This window comes from Tamandua tetradactyla, chromosome 4, assembly GCF_023851605.1.
Source record: "Tamandua tetradactyla isolate mTamTet1 chromosome 4, mTamTet1.pri, whole genome shotgun sequence".
Classification (NCBI taxonomy): domain Eukaryota; kingdom Metazoa; phylum Chordata; class Mammalia; order Pilosa; family Myrmecophagidae; genus Tamandua; species Tamandua tetradactyla.
Genome location: NC_135330.1, coordinates 79,783,864 through 79,804,120, shown reverse-complemented (window position 1 = coordinate 79,804,120; position 20,257 = coordinate 79,783,864). Strand labels below are relative to the sequence as shown.

The 20,257-nt window shown below is 42.3% G+C and overlaps 1 protein-coding gene across 2 annotated transcripts in view; it reads left to right on the top strand.

The window, feature by feature from the left end:
• The window catches only part of SLC30A10 (solute carrier family 30 member 10), a 45,304-nt gene extending 32,434 nt beyond the window's left edge, over positions 1–12,870 (top strand). For both annotated transcript variants that reach the window (XM_077157871.1, XM_077157870.1), the window contains exons 2-4: positions 331–408; positions 7,224–7,460; positions 11,049–12,870. In XM_077157871.1, coding sequence (XP_077013986.1) covers positions 331–408; positions 7,224–7,460; positions 11,049–11,548 — 815 coding nt within the window. In that variant the 3' untranslated portion in view covers positions 11,549–12,870. The remainder of the gene's footprint in view (positions 1–330; positions 409–7,223; positions 7,461–11,048) is intronic.
• The last annotated feature ends 7,387 nt before the right edge of the window (positions 12,871–20,257 follow it).

Genomic DNA, 20,257 nt, shown 5'->3' with positions numbered 1-20,257 from the left:
CCCTTTATCAGTTGCTATAGAAACTTACCTGTTTTCTCTCTCCCCTTTGCCACTGTGCCTTTACCCCCTTGCGAGTTAGGGGCTTGGGAGACAGCTCCACTTGCCCTCCTTTTTTTTTTTTTTAAATCTTGAAGTGCAAATAAAGTCCAAAGGTGGATCAAACGGCTTATTTCAAACCCAAAATGAGCTATGCTGGACTGTGTATGTAGAGGGGTAGGGTCTCTTGATAAGCTAGTAGGAAGTAAAATTAACAAAACCTTTTTGTGAGTCCCTTGGTTCTTTTTGTTTGTAGAACTTATACACAACACAAGGTTTCTTCTTTGAATGCAGGTGATTCCCTGAACACCCAGAATGAGCCTGAAGAGACTATGAAAAAGGAGAAAAAGTCCGAAGCCTTGAATATCAGAGGTAGGATGATGTGGGGTCATTTTGAAATCCTTTTCAGTGGTGCACTGTGGGCTGCCCTGGAGTCTTCATTTCTGTTTGCCTTCTAATAAGGAACAGGGTGATTGAAAGGAGGCGAATTACACGCATAGCCTATGACCCTGGTTTCTTACCTAATCACTGTGCCAATTCTGAGGGCGGAGCTAGTTGCTGGTGATTTATTCTCCTGCCACGGAGACCTGTGGAGTGCTGCCTGCACCAGAGCTTTTTATGTCAAAATCACGTTACTACTTTACTGGCTTTTGTGCACCGATGGATATCGCTAACATAAAGGCAGCCTACTTTAGTTCAATGGGATTTTGTTAAACGTGGGATGAAATTAGATGGGCTGCTATCCAAAGTCAATGGCTTTGCTGAATGACATCCCTGCCTTAGTAATTTGTGCCGGAAGTCTGCTTCTATGAAGGATCTGCTGACTCACTTGACCCATCGCATTCAGGCACGAAGTGGGGGTGCCGATGCGGCACGTGGGGGCGTTTCAGTGGCATCCCTCTGGGTCACAAGAACTGGGCGAAGGGCAGCCTGGGGAATTCACAGGTGTATTTCTCACCAGACTCCATTGTGTCCAACTTCTTGGGCCCACGCATGCTACGCTTGAGGGAGTTGATCCCCAACCTTGATTTTTGGAATTTCAACAAGGTTTAAACAGCCCTTCACCTTCAGATGGTTTGGAGAAATTTGCAGTGGGGCTTAGGTGCAAATTATATAGATATATACGAATAGAGGAGATGCCTTTATTTCTGAGAGTCATTCATCTCTTTTACAAAGTGATTCCCAGAACATACCTATAAGGAATTTGGAAAACAATGTATGAGCTTCTAAAAAGTATTGCCACCTTGATCGGGAAGCATAATGTATTATATATATATATATATATATATATATTATGCTTCCTTTTCGATTCCCGGTGCCTGCCTATGCAAATATATGTATATATATTATACATATGTATATATAATATATATACATATATTTGCATAGGCAGGCACCGGGAATCGAAAAGGAAGCATAATATAAAGGACACTTGTATGGTCTTACTAAATTTTAGTCCAAAGTTATTCTAACTCCCAGGTAGAAAAATGTCAGTGGTGCAATGCCTTGCCTGTACCTGGCCGAGCCCTGTCATCCACAAGGCCTGGTAAAAGTACATGCTTAGGGTGGGCCACGGTGGCTCAGCAGGTAGGAGTGCTTGCCTGCCATGCCCAAGGACCCGGGTTTGATTCCCGGTGCCTGCCCATGTTAAAAAAAAAAAAAATGCATGCTTAGCCTGGGTTTGGATCCTGGCTCTGTCACTTAAGAGCTCCATGACTTTGGGTAAATTATTGGCTCTTTCTAAGCCTCTGATTCCCTCCTCTTTAAAATGAGGGTAATAACAGTACCCACCTCTTGGGATTATTGGGAGGAAAAGCATGTAACGTGCTTAGGCAGGAGAAGGACTCACAGCCAACATTTTTATTGCACGTGGACTTTGCCCCAGGCACTGTTCGGGAGTGAGTCAGGTGATCCTCGCAGCAACCTTACGAGGTGGGTGGGTGCCCTGTCACTCTGGTGGGGGGAGGTAGAGCTGGACCTTCGGAGGCCTGGGCTCAGTTCGTTCCTGCTGTTTCTTGTGAGTGCTGTGTGTGCCTAATGGGAGTGCCACAGCCCTTCCACCTGTGGGGCTTGGGGCTTGGGCTGTCATTTGGGACCCATGAATCAGGGCGGGACCTCCCGGGCTCACAGTGTTAGGGCTGGAAATACTTAGGGAATATGGGCTCTACCCCCTTCCCTTTACAGATGAATGAACAGGCTTAGAGAAGCTGGTACGTCCCCCGGGTCACCCATCCTGGGCTACTGCTTCACACTTTTGTCCCTTCCCATCCTTGCGCATCTCCCTTAGACCCTGGAAGGGATGGCTTGCTTTTCCAGTAATGGTTCTGCCAGTTAAGTAAGTGGTCCAGAAAGCAGGACTCTTCCGTCCAGAAAGCAGGACTCTTCCCCCAGATCTGCAGCAGTAACACCTAATGGGGACTCCTGATGAACAAAAAACATTTCTTGTTTTTATTACTGTTCCTCTTATTCCAGTGGCAATTAAAAAAAAAAAGTTTGAAGAAACACACCCCATCTTCAACTGTAAAGCACAGTGAGACCAGAGTCCTTTTAAAATTCCTGTCAGTGTCCCTGTGGTTGTTCTTTAATAGCCGCAAACATGATCTTTTAGAAGATGTCATGATGGAGTGGCAGGAAGACAATGATGTTTCAGTATAAACCTAAAGGAATGAATTGCAATTCCTGACATCATTTGGAAGTGAATCCCCTTACGGGAGATGTTTCTAATTCTTGTTTTATCCAATAAGAAAATCACTCATTCTTTCATAACCATGTGTAAATGCACTGTGTGCAAATGCAGTGTTTGCTGCTATTCAACAAATTCAGCAACTATGGGTGGTTTTGTTTTTGTTTATTTTAGCACTGGTGGCTTCTGCAAATGCTGGGACACCTGCTGAAGTTTAGCTTACGTGAAACCACCAACCCACGTTATATGACAGGGTTTCTTTCTTTCTGCTTTATTTAAAGACCAGCAGATGAATGCCAAGTGCTAAGATCTGCCCCCTTTGCAAAACTACCTTTTGAGCATTTCCACTAATCAGGGGACTGAGCTGTCTACATTATGGTAGGCTTTACATCTCACGTGCTGCCTGATGTGTCTTTCTGACCCGCAGATGTGCTCATGCCTGAGTCTGCTCAGACAGCTTTCCTGCCTCCTGAATGAGGTGTGAACACTGCTGGCGCATGTTCTGGTGCCAACGCTCCTTTCTAGACATTTCAAGACATCCCTTCTCCTTACGTTTTCACTACCTTCCTCTTACCCGGTACTATCTCTCTCCCCACCCCTTCACTCCCTCTTCTCCTCTGCTCATTTTCCCTGATTCAACCACCCCCATCCCTTCTCCACCCTCTCTCCTTTCTCCCCCACTCCCTCATGCCTTCTCCATATCATTGTGTTGTCGTGAGGATCATATGGGTGGTTGGCTTGGTGCCCAGCATGGGGCACCCACTCCCCAAACGGTGCCCGTGGTTAGCAGAGCCTGGCAGGTCACGCTTTCCTCCTTGTCTTTTGTACGGTCCACTCTACAGGTGTTTCACATGCTCCTCAGAACTGGCCTCTGAGCTGAAGCACGTGTAATTATTATCTGCATATTGTCTGAATAATCTGAGATGTTTGTTGCTCAGGGAGGTTAACTGACCTTCATGAGGTTCCCGGCGTATAAAGACAGTGTCAGGTTCTGTGACTCCAAAGTTAGCACCCCAATCTCCAGTGTCACTTGACAAGTGTGGCCACCGTCTCTCCGTTCTCTGTGCCAAGAATGTCTTCTGCTGTCCTCCTTGCCTGGCTCCTCTTAGGATACCCACCCAGGCTGCCCACATCTTGAGAGGCTTTCTCTGAGATTTCCCAGGAGATGCCCCTTCTCCCCCAGCAGGTTGTCACAGCACTTACCTCAGAACTTTGCCACGGGACTGTGGTCCCCTCAGAGGATGGGGATAATGTTTTCCTCATCTTTGAAGCAAAGATACTATGATATTAAATCTCCAGTCTTTGATGGTATGGTCCTTTAAACAGCATCACACTGAAGGTTATAATTTGGGTCATAAAATAAGCAATTTAAAGTAGGATCAGCATTTGGAAAAATTGATTAGAAGTGACTGAAAAAATAGAATATCACTATAAGGGTAAATGTTTTTCTTTTTTTCTGGCTTGGGCAGGCACTGGGAATCGAACCCAAGTCTCCGGCATGGCGGATGAGAACTCTGCCTGCTGAGCCACTGTGGCCCGCCCGAGGGTAGATTATTTAGAATGAAACATTTGCTTTCAGTTTGTCTCTGTGTGCACTGGATGCAGGACAGAGTTCATACCGTGGGGGTGTTTCTGGTGGGAAAACAAGTTTGAGTGTGACTAGTTTACATAATTCTTAGGGACTAATGGCAGGCTGTCTCCAAGGAAAATGTGAAATTGGAATTTAGAACTTATATGCCCCAGAATGCCAAGTGGTTCTGTAGTCATTGTACCCAAAGTCATATCCTGCTCCAACAGTTTCTAGCTGTGTGATACTGAACTGTTCTGCATCGCACTTTCCTTATTTATAAAATGCTGAGGGTCACAGGCGACCATTAAGAGGATTTAAGGTCAAATACACCTAAAGCAATTAAAACGATGCCCAGTGCATGAATATTAACTATCATTATTTTTGTTATTGTTGAGTGAAGAGCAGGAGTTATTTTATGTCATGGGTTTTATGAGTCAATCAATCGAGAAATACTCTTTTATTGAGTTCCTACATTGTGTGCCTCCAGTGCTATGGTGTAAAAAAAAAAAAAAAAGAAATGCAGAGCATGGCTGTCACTTGCCAGTTACTTTTAATTTAAGAGAAGAAATGAGGCTGTCATGCATAAAACAATCAGAGGGAAAAAATAACACTGTCTCAGGCAGTGAAAATAACAAGTAGGTATAGGGAATTTTTTTTTTTTTTTTTTTTTTTTTTTTTTTTTTTTAAAGGAAAGACAGAGAGAAGGAAGGAAGGATAGAAGGAAGGAAGGAAGGAAGAAAGGGAAACATTTTTAAACATTTTCTTGTTTTATTGTATTCTGTTTCTCCGTTTTTGTTACATGGGCTGGGGCCGGGAATCGAACCGAGGTCCTCCGGCATAGCAGGCAAGCACTTTGCCCGCTGAGCCACCGCGGCCCGCCCGGGAATATTTTTTGCTTCAAAATTTTGTTTTCAAATTTTTATGGTAGTGCTTCATACTATTCTGAAGAAAGTGAAATCTTAGAACCTCAGTTTTTTCTAGTGGAATAAGGCGGGTAGCCCAACTGTTGGGAAAGTTTTGGGTTTTGCTTTGTGGCCCAGGACAGCAACTGGGAAGGAAGAACTTCTTTTGCAGGGGTGCGTCGGGGCAGGAGATCAGAATTGGGACTGTTTTATGTATTTATCAAATCAGGATCCTGTCACCCAAGTAAACAGTCAAAAGAAAATGTCTAACCCGGGTTTGATTCCCTGCCATGTACCAGCCCCCCAGCTCCCCCCCCCCTAAAAAAAGAGGGGGAGAAAACCAAAAATGTCTAGGTTTGTTTTATTCCTGAAATTTTGGGGGAAAAAAGTTGTCACAAATTATATTTAGTATGTTTATGGAATGCTATTTAAGTTACTCAGAATCCTGCAAGTGTTGGTGAGAGGTGAGGAATTGTTCCAATTAGAGTGTCCTCAAAGGGAGGCCATTCAGTCTTAGCCACGAGTGAGTTGTTAGTGATTTGGATTGATATAGTTCTACTGAGTGAACCTCTGGGATATTTGGTGAGGCAAAGTAGGCTTTTCTTAATATGCATATATTCTTCTAGAGGAGCGCATTAGAATCACTGGGGGATCTTGTCTGAATGCAGATTTGAGTTTGATAGATCTGAAGTGGGGTCTGAAATTCTGCATTTCCCAGGTGCTGCTGCTGCTACTGCTGACCTGCCAACTGAACTTCTCTTTTTTTAGGTTTTTTTTTTTTTTTTTGCACGGACAGGCATCGGGAATCGAACCTGGTTCTGGGGCAGGTACCGGGAATCGCACCCGGGTCTCCGGCATGGCAGGGGAGAACTCTGCCACTGCGCCACCACTGCACCGCCCCAACTGCACTTTGAACGGGAAGATTCTGAGTTGCTTTCTGAAAAAAATATGTTGTGTTTACATTTTATAAGCTTTCTGATGAGATTCTCACTTAATTTGCTAAATCCCGTTTTAGTCTTTGTCTAACAAGTAAATTGGGCATCCAAATCTTTGCTGAGGATTGCATGTTTTTTACATCATAATTTATGCCCCTTAATTAAAGGCATTCCCAGTTTTCATTATTTGTAGAAGTTTTAAATAACTTTATTTTTAGAGCAGTTTTAGATTTATAGAAAAATTGCACAGAAGAACAGAGTTCCTATATTACCAGCCTCCCAACCATATACAGTTTCCCTTATTATTAAAGTCTTGCACTAGTATTGTTAAAATTGATGAGCCAATCTATCCGTATAAGTTTACTTTTATTTTGTTGTAACAAATGGCTCATTATTCAGTGGAAAACTGCTCAAAAAGACAGTGTCATGTTTTTTTTTTTCTGAGCACCTCTTGAATCAAATGCGGTTTAAATGGCCACAGCCTAAGTGAGTGTAGACCGAAAAAAAATGCATCAGGGTAGAAGAAGGATAAAGAATGAAAGGAATCATTCTCTCTCCCTCTCTCTCTTTTTTCTTTTTTAATATTTTTTATTGTAAACAACAAATAAACATGCAGATACTCTTGACACACAAACCCGGAACCCTTCTCTTAATGTATCTTAGTTCTTCCTCTTAAAAATGTTGCAAACCATTTAAAGCACAGGCCTTTGCCTGAAGGGAAAAGGAATCGCTTGCACATCTTCTCCTTCCCAGTTGCACACCCTCGGATGGATGGTGGTGGTGGGGCCACGCACTGGGAAATGGCAGCATCACTCTTCCCTAAGGGGTCTGCTCACTCAGCATCTTCCTAGGCTATTCTACTTCCCGGGCTCTCTGGGACCCGAGAGGGTGGCATGGCATTTGTATTTCCTGAGAAGCCATTGCTATTATCTTCTATGAGAAGATGCACCAGTATGACTGGTGCATCCCGCTGTTGTGACCAAAAAAGAGAGCAGATACCAACAGGTGTCAGTGGACTTGGAAACTGCAGTCACTGGGTGACACCTGGCTCTCAGACTCGGATTTGTGCCTGAGCCATCCTGTTCTCTTCCGGGCAGGTGTCCTTTTGCACGTGATGGGAGATGCGCTGGGGTCGGTGGTGGTGGTGATCGCGGCTACCATATTCTATGTGCGTCCTCTGCACTCGGAAGAGTGTAACTGGCAATGCTATATCGACCCCAGTCTCACTGTCGTCATGGTGATCATCATTTTGTCATCCGCCTTCCCACTCATCAAAGAGACCGCGGCCATACTGCTGCAGATGGTCCCCAAGGGAGTCAACCTGGAAGAGCTGAGTAAGTCACACGGCGTCTTGACCTGGACGTCTGTGGATTTAACGTTATTCAGGCCAAAGGGCCAGCGTTATTTTAAAGCCATGTTGGACTTGCAGTTCTAGTTTGCTGGCTGCGGGAATACAATATACCAGAAATGGAATGACTTTTAAAAAGGGGAGTTTAATAAGTTGCTAGTTTACAGTTCTAAGGCTGAGAAAATGTCCCAATTAAAGCAAATCTATAGAAATGTCCAATCTAAGGCATCCAGGGAAAGATACCTTGGTTCAAGAAGGCCGATGAAGTTCAGGGTTTCTCTGTCAGCTGGAAAGGCACATGGTGAGCAAGGCATCATCTGCTAGCTTTCTCTCCTGGCTTCCTGTTTTCATGAAGCTTCCCAGGAGGCGTTTCCCTTCTTCATCTCCAAAGGTCACTGGCTTGTGGGGCTCTTTGCTTCTCGTGGCTATGTCATTCTGCTCTGCTCTCTCTGAATCTCCCTCATTCTCCAAAATATTTCCTCTTTTATAGGACTCTAGAAACTTTTCAAGACCCACCCAAATGGGTGGAGATATGTCATCACCTAATCCAGCTTAACAACCACTCTTGATTAAATCACACCTCCAGGGAGATGATCTAATTACAGTTTCAAACATATAGTATTGAATAGGGATTATTCTGCCTTTATGAAATGGGACTTAGATTAAAACGTGGCTTTTCTAGGGGACATAGATCCTTTCAAACCACCACACTTGCATATTCTGAAATACCTCAAATCACCAGGAGATGCAAGCATCCCATTGCATAACTTTCTTCCTGACTCAGGTGTAAAAACCAAAGGACTTTTCTAACCCATGATTTTCTGACTCAACTGTAAATTTTTGAGAATGTAGTACTTGGGCCAATACCCATTCCTGGGCTATTTACCTTTTTTATGTCAGGGGTTTCTTTTTTAAATTTATTTATTAAACATAACCACATATAAACACAAACGTTCTTACCATATAATCCTTCCGTTTTTGATAAATAATCAATAATTCACAATATCATCACATAGTTGTATGTTCATCATATGATCATTTCTTACAACATTTGCATCAATTCAGAAAAAGAAATAAAAAGAAAACAGAAAAAAATTCATACATACCATACCCCTTACCCCTCCCTTTCATTGATCACCAGCATTTCAATCTACTAAGTTTATTTTAACATTTGTTCCCCTATTATTTATTTATTTTTAATCCATATGCTTTACTCATCTGTCCATAAGGTAGATAAAAGGAGCATCAGACACAAGGTTTTCACAATCACACAGTCACATTGTGAAAGCTGTATCATTATACAATCATCTTCAAGAAACATGGCTACTGGAACACAACTCTACATTTTCAGGCAGTTCCTTCAGCCTCTCTGTTATGCCTTAACTAAAAAGGTGATATCTATATAATGTGTAAGAATAACCTCCAGGATAACCTCTCGACTCTGTTTGAAATCTCTCAGCCATTGGCACTTTATTTTGCCTCATTTGTCTCTTCCCCATTTTGGTTGAGAAGCTTTTCTCAATCCCTTGATACTGAGTCCCAGCTCATTCTAGGATTTCTGTCCCACGTTGTCAGGAAGTTCCACACCCCTGGAAGTCAGGGGTTTTTTTAAATTTGAATGCTACCATGTCTGCCGAGAACTTGTTTTTCATTCTTCTTATTCTGAAAGCATAAATCACCCATATTCTAGATCCTACTTTCTAGTCAATTGTTTCTTTTATGGGCGTGCAGGAACACATGTCTTTTATGACACTAAAAAAGACGGTGGTTTAATTTCAGACCATTCATGAATTCATTTAGTAATGAAATCTGGTTTTTTTGCTTTCCTCAAACGGAATGTCAGACTCTCACTTCAGGAATGCACATCTGATGGTAAAATTTCTGGAGACTTTGCAGAATTTCTGAATAGCATCTATTCATTTGTCAGGGAGAACGTGAACAGACAGCTTTATTTCTAGTGTTTCTGAATGGAGATTATCTTTGATAGATGGAAACTGACTCTTTCTTGCATATCTCTTCTTGTTATGTGCATGCATCTCTGCTATTGCATCAGCTGTGAGCCAGCAAACATGACACAGAACCCAGAGGCTGAAATTTTGATGATTTTCTTTTTCATGACAGATCCCTATCATTAGGTTTGCATGGATCATAGCACATTGTATGGCCTTGGTTAGACTCTCCTCTGATGATGGTACGATTTACAACGTGACTGTTTTATGCAGGGTAGCCTCCTGCCACGCCGTCTCCGACTGCTTTATTCTGCAGAATTAAGATAATCAGCCTCTATTTCCCAATCACTTCCTATTTGCCCAATGCTGCAGGCCCAGGAAGTAGTGGGGTGGAGAGAGGAGACACAGAGAAGCAGATATCCAATATTGTCTTTGCCTTCCCAAGAGCTGGCTTCCCAGTTAAAAAACAAGCAAACAAACAAGAGAAGCATGGACCAAACAATTTGTGATATATACCAGTTCACATTGCCTTTTAAGAAAGCAATATATTTTTAAAAACCAGGTATTTAAGAAAGATTAATAGTAACTACTCTAGCAACATTCTTATGGCATTTATTGCGTACTAGGTACTGTTCCAAGGGCTTTCCCCATATTAACTTGTCTTCATTCTTAAACCAGTCCTACATAGACAGATAAGGCCACTGAGGCACAGAGCGGTTAGCTAAATTCTCCAAGGTGGTATAGATGGCAAATGACTAAAATGGAATTCAGACTCCAGCTAGCTCTAGGGTCTTTGCTCATAACCGCTATCCCATATCACCTCTTTTGTATGGAAAATACAGTAAGTCTCCCCAAAACAAATGAAAAATCTCTCCTTGTTCAGCCCCCCCGAAATTATTACCCTTAATATTTTGGTGTGTATAACTGGATGTTTTATTTTTGAAAAGTGATCATGCCTTATATACCGCTTAGCTGTTCACTTTTTTCACTTAAAAAAAATCTTACGTACATTTTTCCATATCCTTAAACATCCTCCTGCAACTGACTCTTTCCCCTCTGTATCATAGCCATTATATAATCGATCTAACTATTTCCCTGCTGTTCCCATGTTTTTCATTAATACAAAAGAGCATTGCCCAAAGTATTGTTTTACATAAATATCTGGAACATCAGTGGTTATGTCCTTTAGAAGGAACTCTCAGAACGAGAATTTCTAGGTTTAAGGGGCTATCCACACTTCAAAGGTTTTCATCCATGCTGCCAAATAATTCCCTTTTTAAAAAGGCAGGCACTTGACTTGATATTCCAACCCGCAGTCCATTCGTGTGCCTGTTCCTCACAGACCCCCAGAACCCTGGGCATTATTCATTTATTTATTTGTTAAACCCATTTTTTAAAAAATCACCTTACAGGGGCTAAAGTCATGTGGTGTAGAGATTCAGAAAGGAGAAAAGACGATTATGGGGAAATGTACCCCTAGGGATATGGCTGCCCTTTGTGCTACTCTTAGTAAAGGCGGATGGTCGTTTCGGCGAGAATGCTCGCAAGGGGCAGCATTCTCCCCATAGCTCATGGTTTTCCTGATAACACTCACCTTGGCTTTTGTTTGCTCTTTTCCACTCCAGTGAGTAAACTCTCCAGCGTGCCCGGAATTAGCAGCGTGCATGAAGTGCACATCTGGGAACTTATAAGTGGAAAGAACATTGCCACTCTGCACGTCAAGTATCAAAAGGACCGAGGCTATCAGGACGCCAGTGTGAAAATTCGAGAAATCTTCCACCATGCGGGAATCCACAGTGTGACCATCCAGTTTGAAAATGTGAACGGGAAGGACCCGCAGCAGCAGAAGGACCCGCTGTCCCTCTGCAGCTCACCCTGCATCTCCAAGAGCTGTGCGAAGCAGCTGTGCTGTCCCCCCGAAGCACTGCCTTTGGCCCATGTCAACGGCTGTGCTGAGCACAGCGACTCTTCCGCTCTAGATACGAACCAGAGTGATGGCCTCGGCAGGAGAGACACCACGACAGTGGCTATTGATGTGTCTTTGGACGGCTGCCTGAGCAACCATGGACATGCTCTAAAAAATGCTCAAGAGGACCAACATTATATAAACAGCACGCATTTTTAACCTGGTACTTACATAAGCAGACTGGACGGTTGAGGCACTTGGCCATCAGCTGGGCTTCTGGAAAGAGCTTTGTGGGTTGTAGGCCCTCACCGGACTAGCAGTGTACCCTCTCTGTGTTCAGTAAGGGGCTGGCTATTTGGGATTTTAGTTGAACATGTGTGTAAGAGAATTTTTATGCGACTGATAATGCCTGGGCATTACCCTGGGCATCTCATGTTGCTCTTCAACAGTTTAGTTTGAACAGTCATTCTCTATAGCATGCTGCACTACTGCATTGTATCAGGGACATTGAAGGCTGGGACTCAATGGCTATGGACACAAGGTTCAAAGTAGTTTGTTTTCTGAACCAATTAGAACTTCTAGCTGACTCTCAGGTGAGCTCATAGCCTAAGTCCATGAAAAACTTTAAAGACCATAATAGCTTTATTTTCCCATCCCCTTGGAAGATCATTTATAGAGGAATGTTAGGTATTCTTATCACTGCAGAAATAGTTTTGTTTCATTGACTCATGACTGAATATGTGTAAAATGAATACCTACTAAATCCAGAGCATTAGCAGAGGTGGAGTTTAGTTGGGGATCCAAAAGAAAGTGCTTTGGGACCACCTCTTCCTTTTGAGAGGTGGAGGGAAAGCCAATGCTTACTTTCGGCTATGAAATGAATTTCAGCTGTAGAGTTTTTCACTGTTTTAATATCTAAGACACAGTTGTTTCACTTGCAAGTGTGGGAACCGTTCTTCATCCTTAAGTATGCCACGAGTGTTACGTGACTGTCTTTTAGAGTCAGTCCAGTGGGAACTGTTTTCATTTATTGCTTTTCTAATGATTTACTCATCTATCCAAATTTCCTCTGTGTCTTCTTCAATAGGATTATATTGATCTATAATAGCATTTACCAAGAGAAAAATAAGCATTCTTGGGATGGAAGAGTATATGATGTTGAGTATTAATTCTTGACAAATGAATAAGCTAGATTGCGTTTTCTTTAATTAGATTTGTTTAGAAGTATTTATGACAGCTGCCAACTAACAACTCGATGGAAAAGTATATGTCCAAGGGGAGAAATAAATATTTATTTAATTGCTACTCTTAATTTATTTTGAGGAACTTAGAATTTTCTTTTGTGTTTTTGACCCATATTGCCAAATTCAAGTGTACTTTTTAGACTCTGATTCAGACCTACTCGCATTAGTATTGTAGAAGCATCTATCAGGTATTTAACACATTGAGCAGGCTTCAACATTTTAATCAAAAGAGTCTCAAAATAGGTATGAGGACCTAGGAGGTGCCTCATGAGAACTCTAGGAACTTCTTTCATGGTTGTCTGTCCTTGGAGTCCTTTTCGAATCTGAACAGGACTCACAAGAAATTTGGATTGGTAAAAGAAATAGCACCCACATTTTTCAGAACAAACACCATTTTAAAAAGTACCCATCTTACATTTTAAAGCTAAAATAAGTAGGCAGCTGTGATCAATAGAACAGGAAACTTTTTATTCCTTGAAAATGTATTGTCTGGGTTTAAACTGATCATGAATCAGGGAAACAGAGAAACGCCTACTTATGTTTTTATCCCTAGGAGTCTATCTGCTAGGTTTTAGGCACTTTATCATTAAAAAGGGTGTAGAATGTAAGACAAGATTTATATTTTTAAATTAAGGGTGTGGCATGCACTCATACAAACCAAGGGACTCTCTGTGAATCTCATCATGGTGATATGTGGGGCCAAATTCTTGGCATAAGTGTTGATTGAGGGGTCTACCCCTGAGCCAAAGAAGAAATTTTCTCTTTCATTTCCAAATTTGAGGGTCTAATTTATTTCACATCATTATGTCTTTATTAAAAAGGAAAAGTTCCAATTTCACAGTTTCGTACACCTGGCTAAAGGAATGCATATTCGTTTGCATCCAAATAATGTTCTTTAATTAATCTCAAAGTATTTTTCTGGAAAAAAACCCAGGCATTTAATTCCAATGTGATTAAATCTAAACTCAGAAAAGTATTTCCCATTTACACTTTGAACATACCAAATTATGAAGTAGAATTCATGTGCAATAACACCTTTTAAAAGACAGATTGGCTTAGTGTGTTTAATAATGTCCAAACAGGCCAATTAAGGAACAGTCTTTTTATACTGAGTCAGGTTTAAGTTTGCTACCACTGGCACTGTGATACATGCAAAATCTGTATGGTCTCCTCACTTGGGTTTTACTTTCCTTTTAGTTATGCTACCTTTCAATTCTTGTAAGGAAATTCAAGAGATTTTCTTGTGTTTCCTTCAGATCAGCTCTGCTCAGTGGCTTTGGTACCTATGAACAGCAGATGTACAACACTTCTGTTTTTCTTGGGGATTACAAAAACACTGCCATCCAGCTTGGCATTTTGGAATTCTTTAGTTTAATTTTAGAAAATGTCCTCTTTTTTGTTTTTCAAAAATAATAATAATAATAATAATTTTTAAGAAGCCTATGGAAACCTCCGTGTGTTAGGGCAAGATGAGTTGGCCTGCATGCTAAACTGGGGGACCTCACGGGAGTAAGGTTTTATATCACTGCTCTGAAATTCCCAGTACTTTTTCTGTTTCTATAGAAAGAGCCCCCTCCACACTATTTCAGCACCAGCTATTGGAAGCAGTGTGTCTGCTTTGATCTTCTAATTTTAAACTTTGTTTTTGAAAATAGAGGTTAATTTTCCCCATGATATTTGGCCCTTTTGACCATTCTCTGGAGTTGCCAGGCTCCGCGGCTGACAAAACGCTTGTATTGATAAAATACCAATAAAATAGAAAGGCAGTATTAGAGGAAGAACTAAAATATTGCTTCATGTTTAGTTACATCTCCAACAGGCTGACCAAACTGTAGTGGGAGTGACTCAGGAACTCCAGATTTCATTCAGAATGGGTGTTTTGAAGATCAGGGAAATCAGTAAGGCAGATTTGGGATTTTAATAAGGCAGCTGCCCTCTGAAGTAGTGACCGCTTTCATTATGTTTCAGCCAGGGTTTCCCAATCTCAGCTTTTAGTGACATTTTGAACTGGAGCAGTTTTGGTTGTGGGGTCTGTCCTATACATTTGGGGGTGCTTTGTAGCATTCCACATTTCAGTAGCACCTGCACTGGTTGTGACCATTACAGATGTCTCCAGACATGGTCCTTTGGGGACAAAATCACCACAGTTCAGAACCACTGGCTTAACTGACTTAAAGTTAGGGAAGTTGTTGAAGAAAGTCCCGTCAGGGCCCAGTAATCCATTTGATATCATCCATTCAGAAAAATCCAGTCTTTAAGATAATTTTAAAAGGCCATATCGAGCCATTCTTAAGATGGCCATTGCCTCTACTTAGGAATTTTGGACATTTCGAGAAAAAATAGAATTGAAAAATCCCTTAGAAATCGGATTATACAGATGAACCATTCAAACAGTGAATGAAATGAACAAAAAAGCCTTTCCTCTCACTCTTCTGTGATGATCTCTTCGGTTCATGAATATCCTCTATTTGATAAATCCACTACCCTACTAAGAGAGACTGGATATCAATACCATCGAAACGGGGAGGGTTGAGGTATTCAAATTCTCTTTCATATCTAAAATGCTCGATTTTAAACTTGATGATGCTTCCTTTTATGGTTCCTGATCAACCGCTAACGTCTAGTTCAGATGTTAAAATATTTATTTAGGTTAACTTAATCCTTTGCCAAATCTTGTTCATTTTCTTCTAGAGGATAAATATACATCTCCTGGCTTGAAGTTATCTCACTTTAAAAAATATATCTTCATGTCTCTAGCAGTTAAGGACTGCCAAAAAAAAAAAAAAAAAACTTGGTTTAAAAAAAATGAGGAAACATGACCTGACCTGGATTTCAGATTTAGATTGGGTGGTTTCCCCTGACTGATACCTGCTGTATGGCTGTGTCACCCACTCCGCTGATGGCCCCTCACCCATTTGTGCTTCTGAGAGCATATGTGTGTGAGGATCCAGAGGTAGAAGTCAGATTCTTGAATCAGGAAACTGGCTCCTCAATGCAATCTCAAGGCGATGAATTGGGAGCTTAATTTAGCTGCTGCAGACATGTCATTTTCTGGAGCTTCTCTTTTCCGGTGTTTTATTCTGGACCTTGTTTGTTTACATGGAATTTTCTTGAATGTTGCTAGATGGATCAACTGTCTCCTTTCGGTACAAAGCCAGTCCAGCGGCACTGAACCTGCTCTGAATTCTGATGGGAACAATCTAGAAAGGACGATGATTTTCAAGGGAAGGTCACCTCTTCCTGGAGGTCTGATGTTATGTTACAGTATTGTGAACTTTCGTTGCTTGAAGCCTTTCTTATGTTCTCACAGGCAATATTGCCAAAACATAATTGTCACATTTGGGGAAATTATTAGAGCTCTCAGACATAAAGTTTAAAGAACTCCTTCTATTTGCATGTGAACCTCTCCCCACCCCCAAATGTATACACATATGCATACTTTAAAAGTGAAAGATATCCAATGGTGCTGTAAATGAACATTTTTTGAAAATAAAAATGCAACTAGGATATGTTTGTGAAAATTAAATAGATGACTCAGAGTGACTGAACTCATTTGGTCTTTGGTACTTGGTAAATTTATTGCTCAGTGACTCCTTGTTTTGGCCTTAATAATTTGGGCCTAATTCTCTTTTCCTTGATTTGCTACTTGATTTGCTAGATAAGGGAGTTCAGAATCCATGGCCATCCGATCTACAAGAGAACCCCATCTCACTCTGCTTATCCTGTCTGACTGCTTCATAGCATCTTCAATTCGTAACGTTATATTATCCATTTATTTATTACCTATCTTCCCCATTAGAACAAGGCTTTGTCTAATCCACTACTGTATTCTTTAGCCCCAATCACAGTACTTGGAAGAATACCTGGCACATAGTAGTAGTTCAATAAAACCTATTGAATGAATGAGTAAGTGAATGAATGGATAGGAACAACTCTCTTGGTCTTACCAGTTCCAGACTTTGAGACTCATTAAGCTTTTATTTCCTTATCTATAAATGAGGCTAATGATGAAAACCTGTGCTCCATTCCTTATAAGGTTGTTTTAGTTATCAGAGGACGTATGCTTGTAAGAGGGGATTTAAATGTCACTGGATTTTATTCTCGTTCACTTTCAATCTGACTTTCACATTTTTCCTGTCCTTATCCTGCCTCCTCTCTCCCCTGTAATTCCACTTTTTTTCCAATTACTTAAACACCTTTAATGCTAAATAGAGGTACAGGCAATCTTGTGAAAGCGAAGAGGAAAGAATGAGGAGTCAAGGACAGCTTCGCAGAGGAGTTAGCATTTGAAATTGGTCTTGGAGTGATCCAGTGAGTGGAGAATGAGGGAAAGGGCACTTCAAATTGAGAACTTGGATCCCATTCTTTAGACAGTTAACCCTAAAGCTTTCATGGGGAAAGGGAGACATGAAGGGGCAGAAGACTGGGGAAATACCAGGAACCGAATTTTATCCCAACATCTTTCCCTGCAGTGCTGCACATCTCTCTGATATTCAGTATCTCAGGCACCACACGTGGGTGTTTGCCGCTATCATCTCTTGCTTTGCAGGGTCCTGAGCTCCACCAGCTGCTGCAAAGGACTCACTGTGCATTCCCTTAGACAGTCCACAGACACTCCAAATTCAGTGAGTTTATCCTCGTTCCAACATGGGTGCTCCTTGACACTTTCGGTTGGTTTCCATGGACATATCCTGTCTGCTCACCCCCTCCCATCCCCACTCCCCCCACCTCCCCTCCGTGGTTAACACTATCTGTTCTCTCAGCTTGGGTTTAATTAGTCATCATGTTCAATCAATGCTCCCTTCATGCTATTGTTCGCATCAGCCCCTCCTTTCCTATTTCTATCCCCATCTTCTCGGGTTCAGCTTTGTCATCTCCCACCTGCACTGTTGCAGGAGCCTCCCGGGGCCAAGCTTCGTCTGGTCAACCCTCTCGCTTCTCTGTGCTGCAGGGAGGTGGGGGGTAGAGAGACTCCTCAGCCCCCCCTCCCCCGCTGGGGCTCCCTCCCTAACCAGAACCCCTCAGGCTCTATCTCCTTCCACAGACAGAGAAGAGCACAAAGATATTAGAGGATGTTAGAATGTGAGAAGGTTTCACATTGGTTTCTGTATGGACTGGGAAACTGAGTTTTGTATAAACTGCGGAGTGAATATCATACAGTAATCTGTTCCTTTTGTGCCCAAAAGACTTTTACTCCCGATTTAAAAGTGTTTGACTTCTGTGTGCCAAGTTATTTCCTTTCTCTTTTCTCATTTTTGCTTATTTCTTCCTTATGAGTGTGTCCCTTTGTTCCAGGGGGAGACTTCCTAGGCACGACAGGATGCAACCTTTCCATGCCCCGTGTCTTGGGTCAGGAATGTCCTCTTATCCCGGCAGGTCCTACAGGTGGAAGCGGAGTTCATTTTGTGCGTGCACAAAGGTGTCTGGGCCATAATAACGAACTCCCATACAGAGATAAAACGTTTGGCACACCTCCCTCGTTCTTCTAGGCTTGCAAGTGCAAGAGGTAATTTAAGTGGGATTTATAACCATAAGGCTGAGTGGCATTTTGCCTTCATGTCTCCCCAAGTGGCCAGTGATGACAGACGCTTGCAGTGATGATAATAACAAGCAGGGCACCTGTCTACCTCAGAAAACTGGAAACCTAAAGAAGAGTAAGCCTGCCGGAGTGCTGTGAGTTTGTGGCTGTAATTTGATATTCAAATGCATCCACACACACGCACACACGCACACACGCACACACGCACACATATACAACCTAACATGGCATTCTTGGAAGGAATTATGCTTGACGCTTGCCTTACAACGTTGGCTTTCTATTGCTAGAAATTGCACTACATAGCACTTGCTAACTGGGGAGACATAACTTGCAGATGGTGAGATCAAACTACTGCTTTGCAGAGAGATTGTGTCATGCAAATGAATATACATTATGGAGTATAGCTTTACATTTATGAGTCTGCCTGCCTTCAGATCCCAGCTCTACCGCTTGTTAGCTGTTTGTCCTCAAGGAAGTACATTGCCAACGAATAGAAGTTCTCTAAATATCTTTTTTTAGAAAGATATCTGCTTTCTGTAAAAGGGGGAAATCATAGCTCCCATCTCATAGGGTTGCTGTGAGGGTGAAAAGCCATGTGGAGTGATCCACGCTGGACCAGGCTCTCTCTTTACATGCTACATGTTCCTTAAAACGCTAAATTTAATACGTCGACTTTCCATCAGATTTATTTGTATTTTAACTAGTGATTTACAGTTGAAAAGTCAAACTATGTCATGGTACAGACCAACGTGAACATCTGTACCTGGTTAGATTTTAAATCCCCCAGGGCAGAGACCACATCAGGCACCTTCACCGAAGAACAATAGGGAGCTGATAGTGTAACAAAAACAACCCCAAGGAACCCCATCACCGGGAGAACAAAATAAACTCAATGCGGAAGGTCGAGGTCCATGGAGGTATTTGGTGAAATACCAGAGCTCAATTCTACAAAACCTTACCTCCCAGCCACAGGCAGGTGACACCCAAGGAGTCCCATTGTTTTATGAGGTTATTGAGTTCAGGTTCTGGCCAAAGACAAAAAGGGCTTCACCTGAATGCGGGTGACCCTCCACTTCTGCCAGTCCTCTCCAGCCAAAGGCCACCAGGAACACACCCGCAATTGGACATGTGGGACTTTGCTCATTGCAAAAAAAAAATAATAATAATAAAAGGAAACTGTACAGCACAGGGAATCACAGGGCAACCCAGAAAGAGGGTGTTTAAGAGGAGCTAGGCAAGGATTTGGGCTGCTGTTAGATGGTTTGCAGGAGATTTCAAAGCAGAAGATCTTTGCTCTGAAGTGGATGCTGTAGAAAGCAGGCTTAATTCTATGATTGGGTATCAAGAAATCATAGCTATAAGGCAAGATGCAGAGTCGTTTTTGTGGTTTGCACAGTGCCCTCGTTTTTCGTCTGTGCTTAGACAAGATTACACCGAGCGGTCTTGTTTCTTGTCGCACTTCATCATGGTGACAGAGGGGCTTCCAGTCTGGGGTTAGTTTTCTGAGCGATTGGTGTGTCAGCGCTTAGCTGTGCTAGACCCCGTGCTAGCAGCACCAAAACCTGGCTGTAAGTGTTAGTTTCCGGATGTCAGGGGGCCTGCTCTCCTCTCTCTTACGTTTTTTGACACGTGACACATTTGTTGGTACCTTTTACTAAAGCGAGCTATGAGTCTTCAAATCCTGGCTTAAAAAGACCACTTGGAAGTGGGGGTAGACCCGGCAAACTTACTTCACCCCTTGGAGCTTTAGTCTTGCCCACATTTTACAAGTGAGGTAATGAGTCCTGCCTCACGGGGGGTGTTGTGAAAACTAAATGAGCTCATGGATATTCCTGGTTGTGATATTCAAAGGTCAGCTGTTTTTGGGGAATCCCTCTATGTCGTCCTGCCTCTGCGGCTGTCTCAGTTTAGGACAGAGATCACATTTCCTCTCTCACTTTGCATCGTTTTATTGCCTTGCATCGTGGGACTATTTAAAAATGCCATGATCAGAAGACTCAGCAGGGGCCCATGGTTAAGTCTTCCTTGATGCTCAATTGCAGGAAGCACTCTCACGTCGCTGCCGCCATCGCTGCCAACACCAGTAACCTCAGTAATGAAGTCACAAGGGCCAGAGAGTGTGGCTCCATTTACACCGACGCGTGG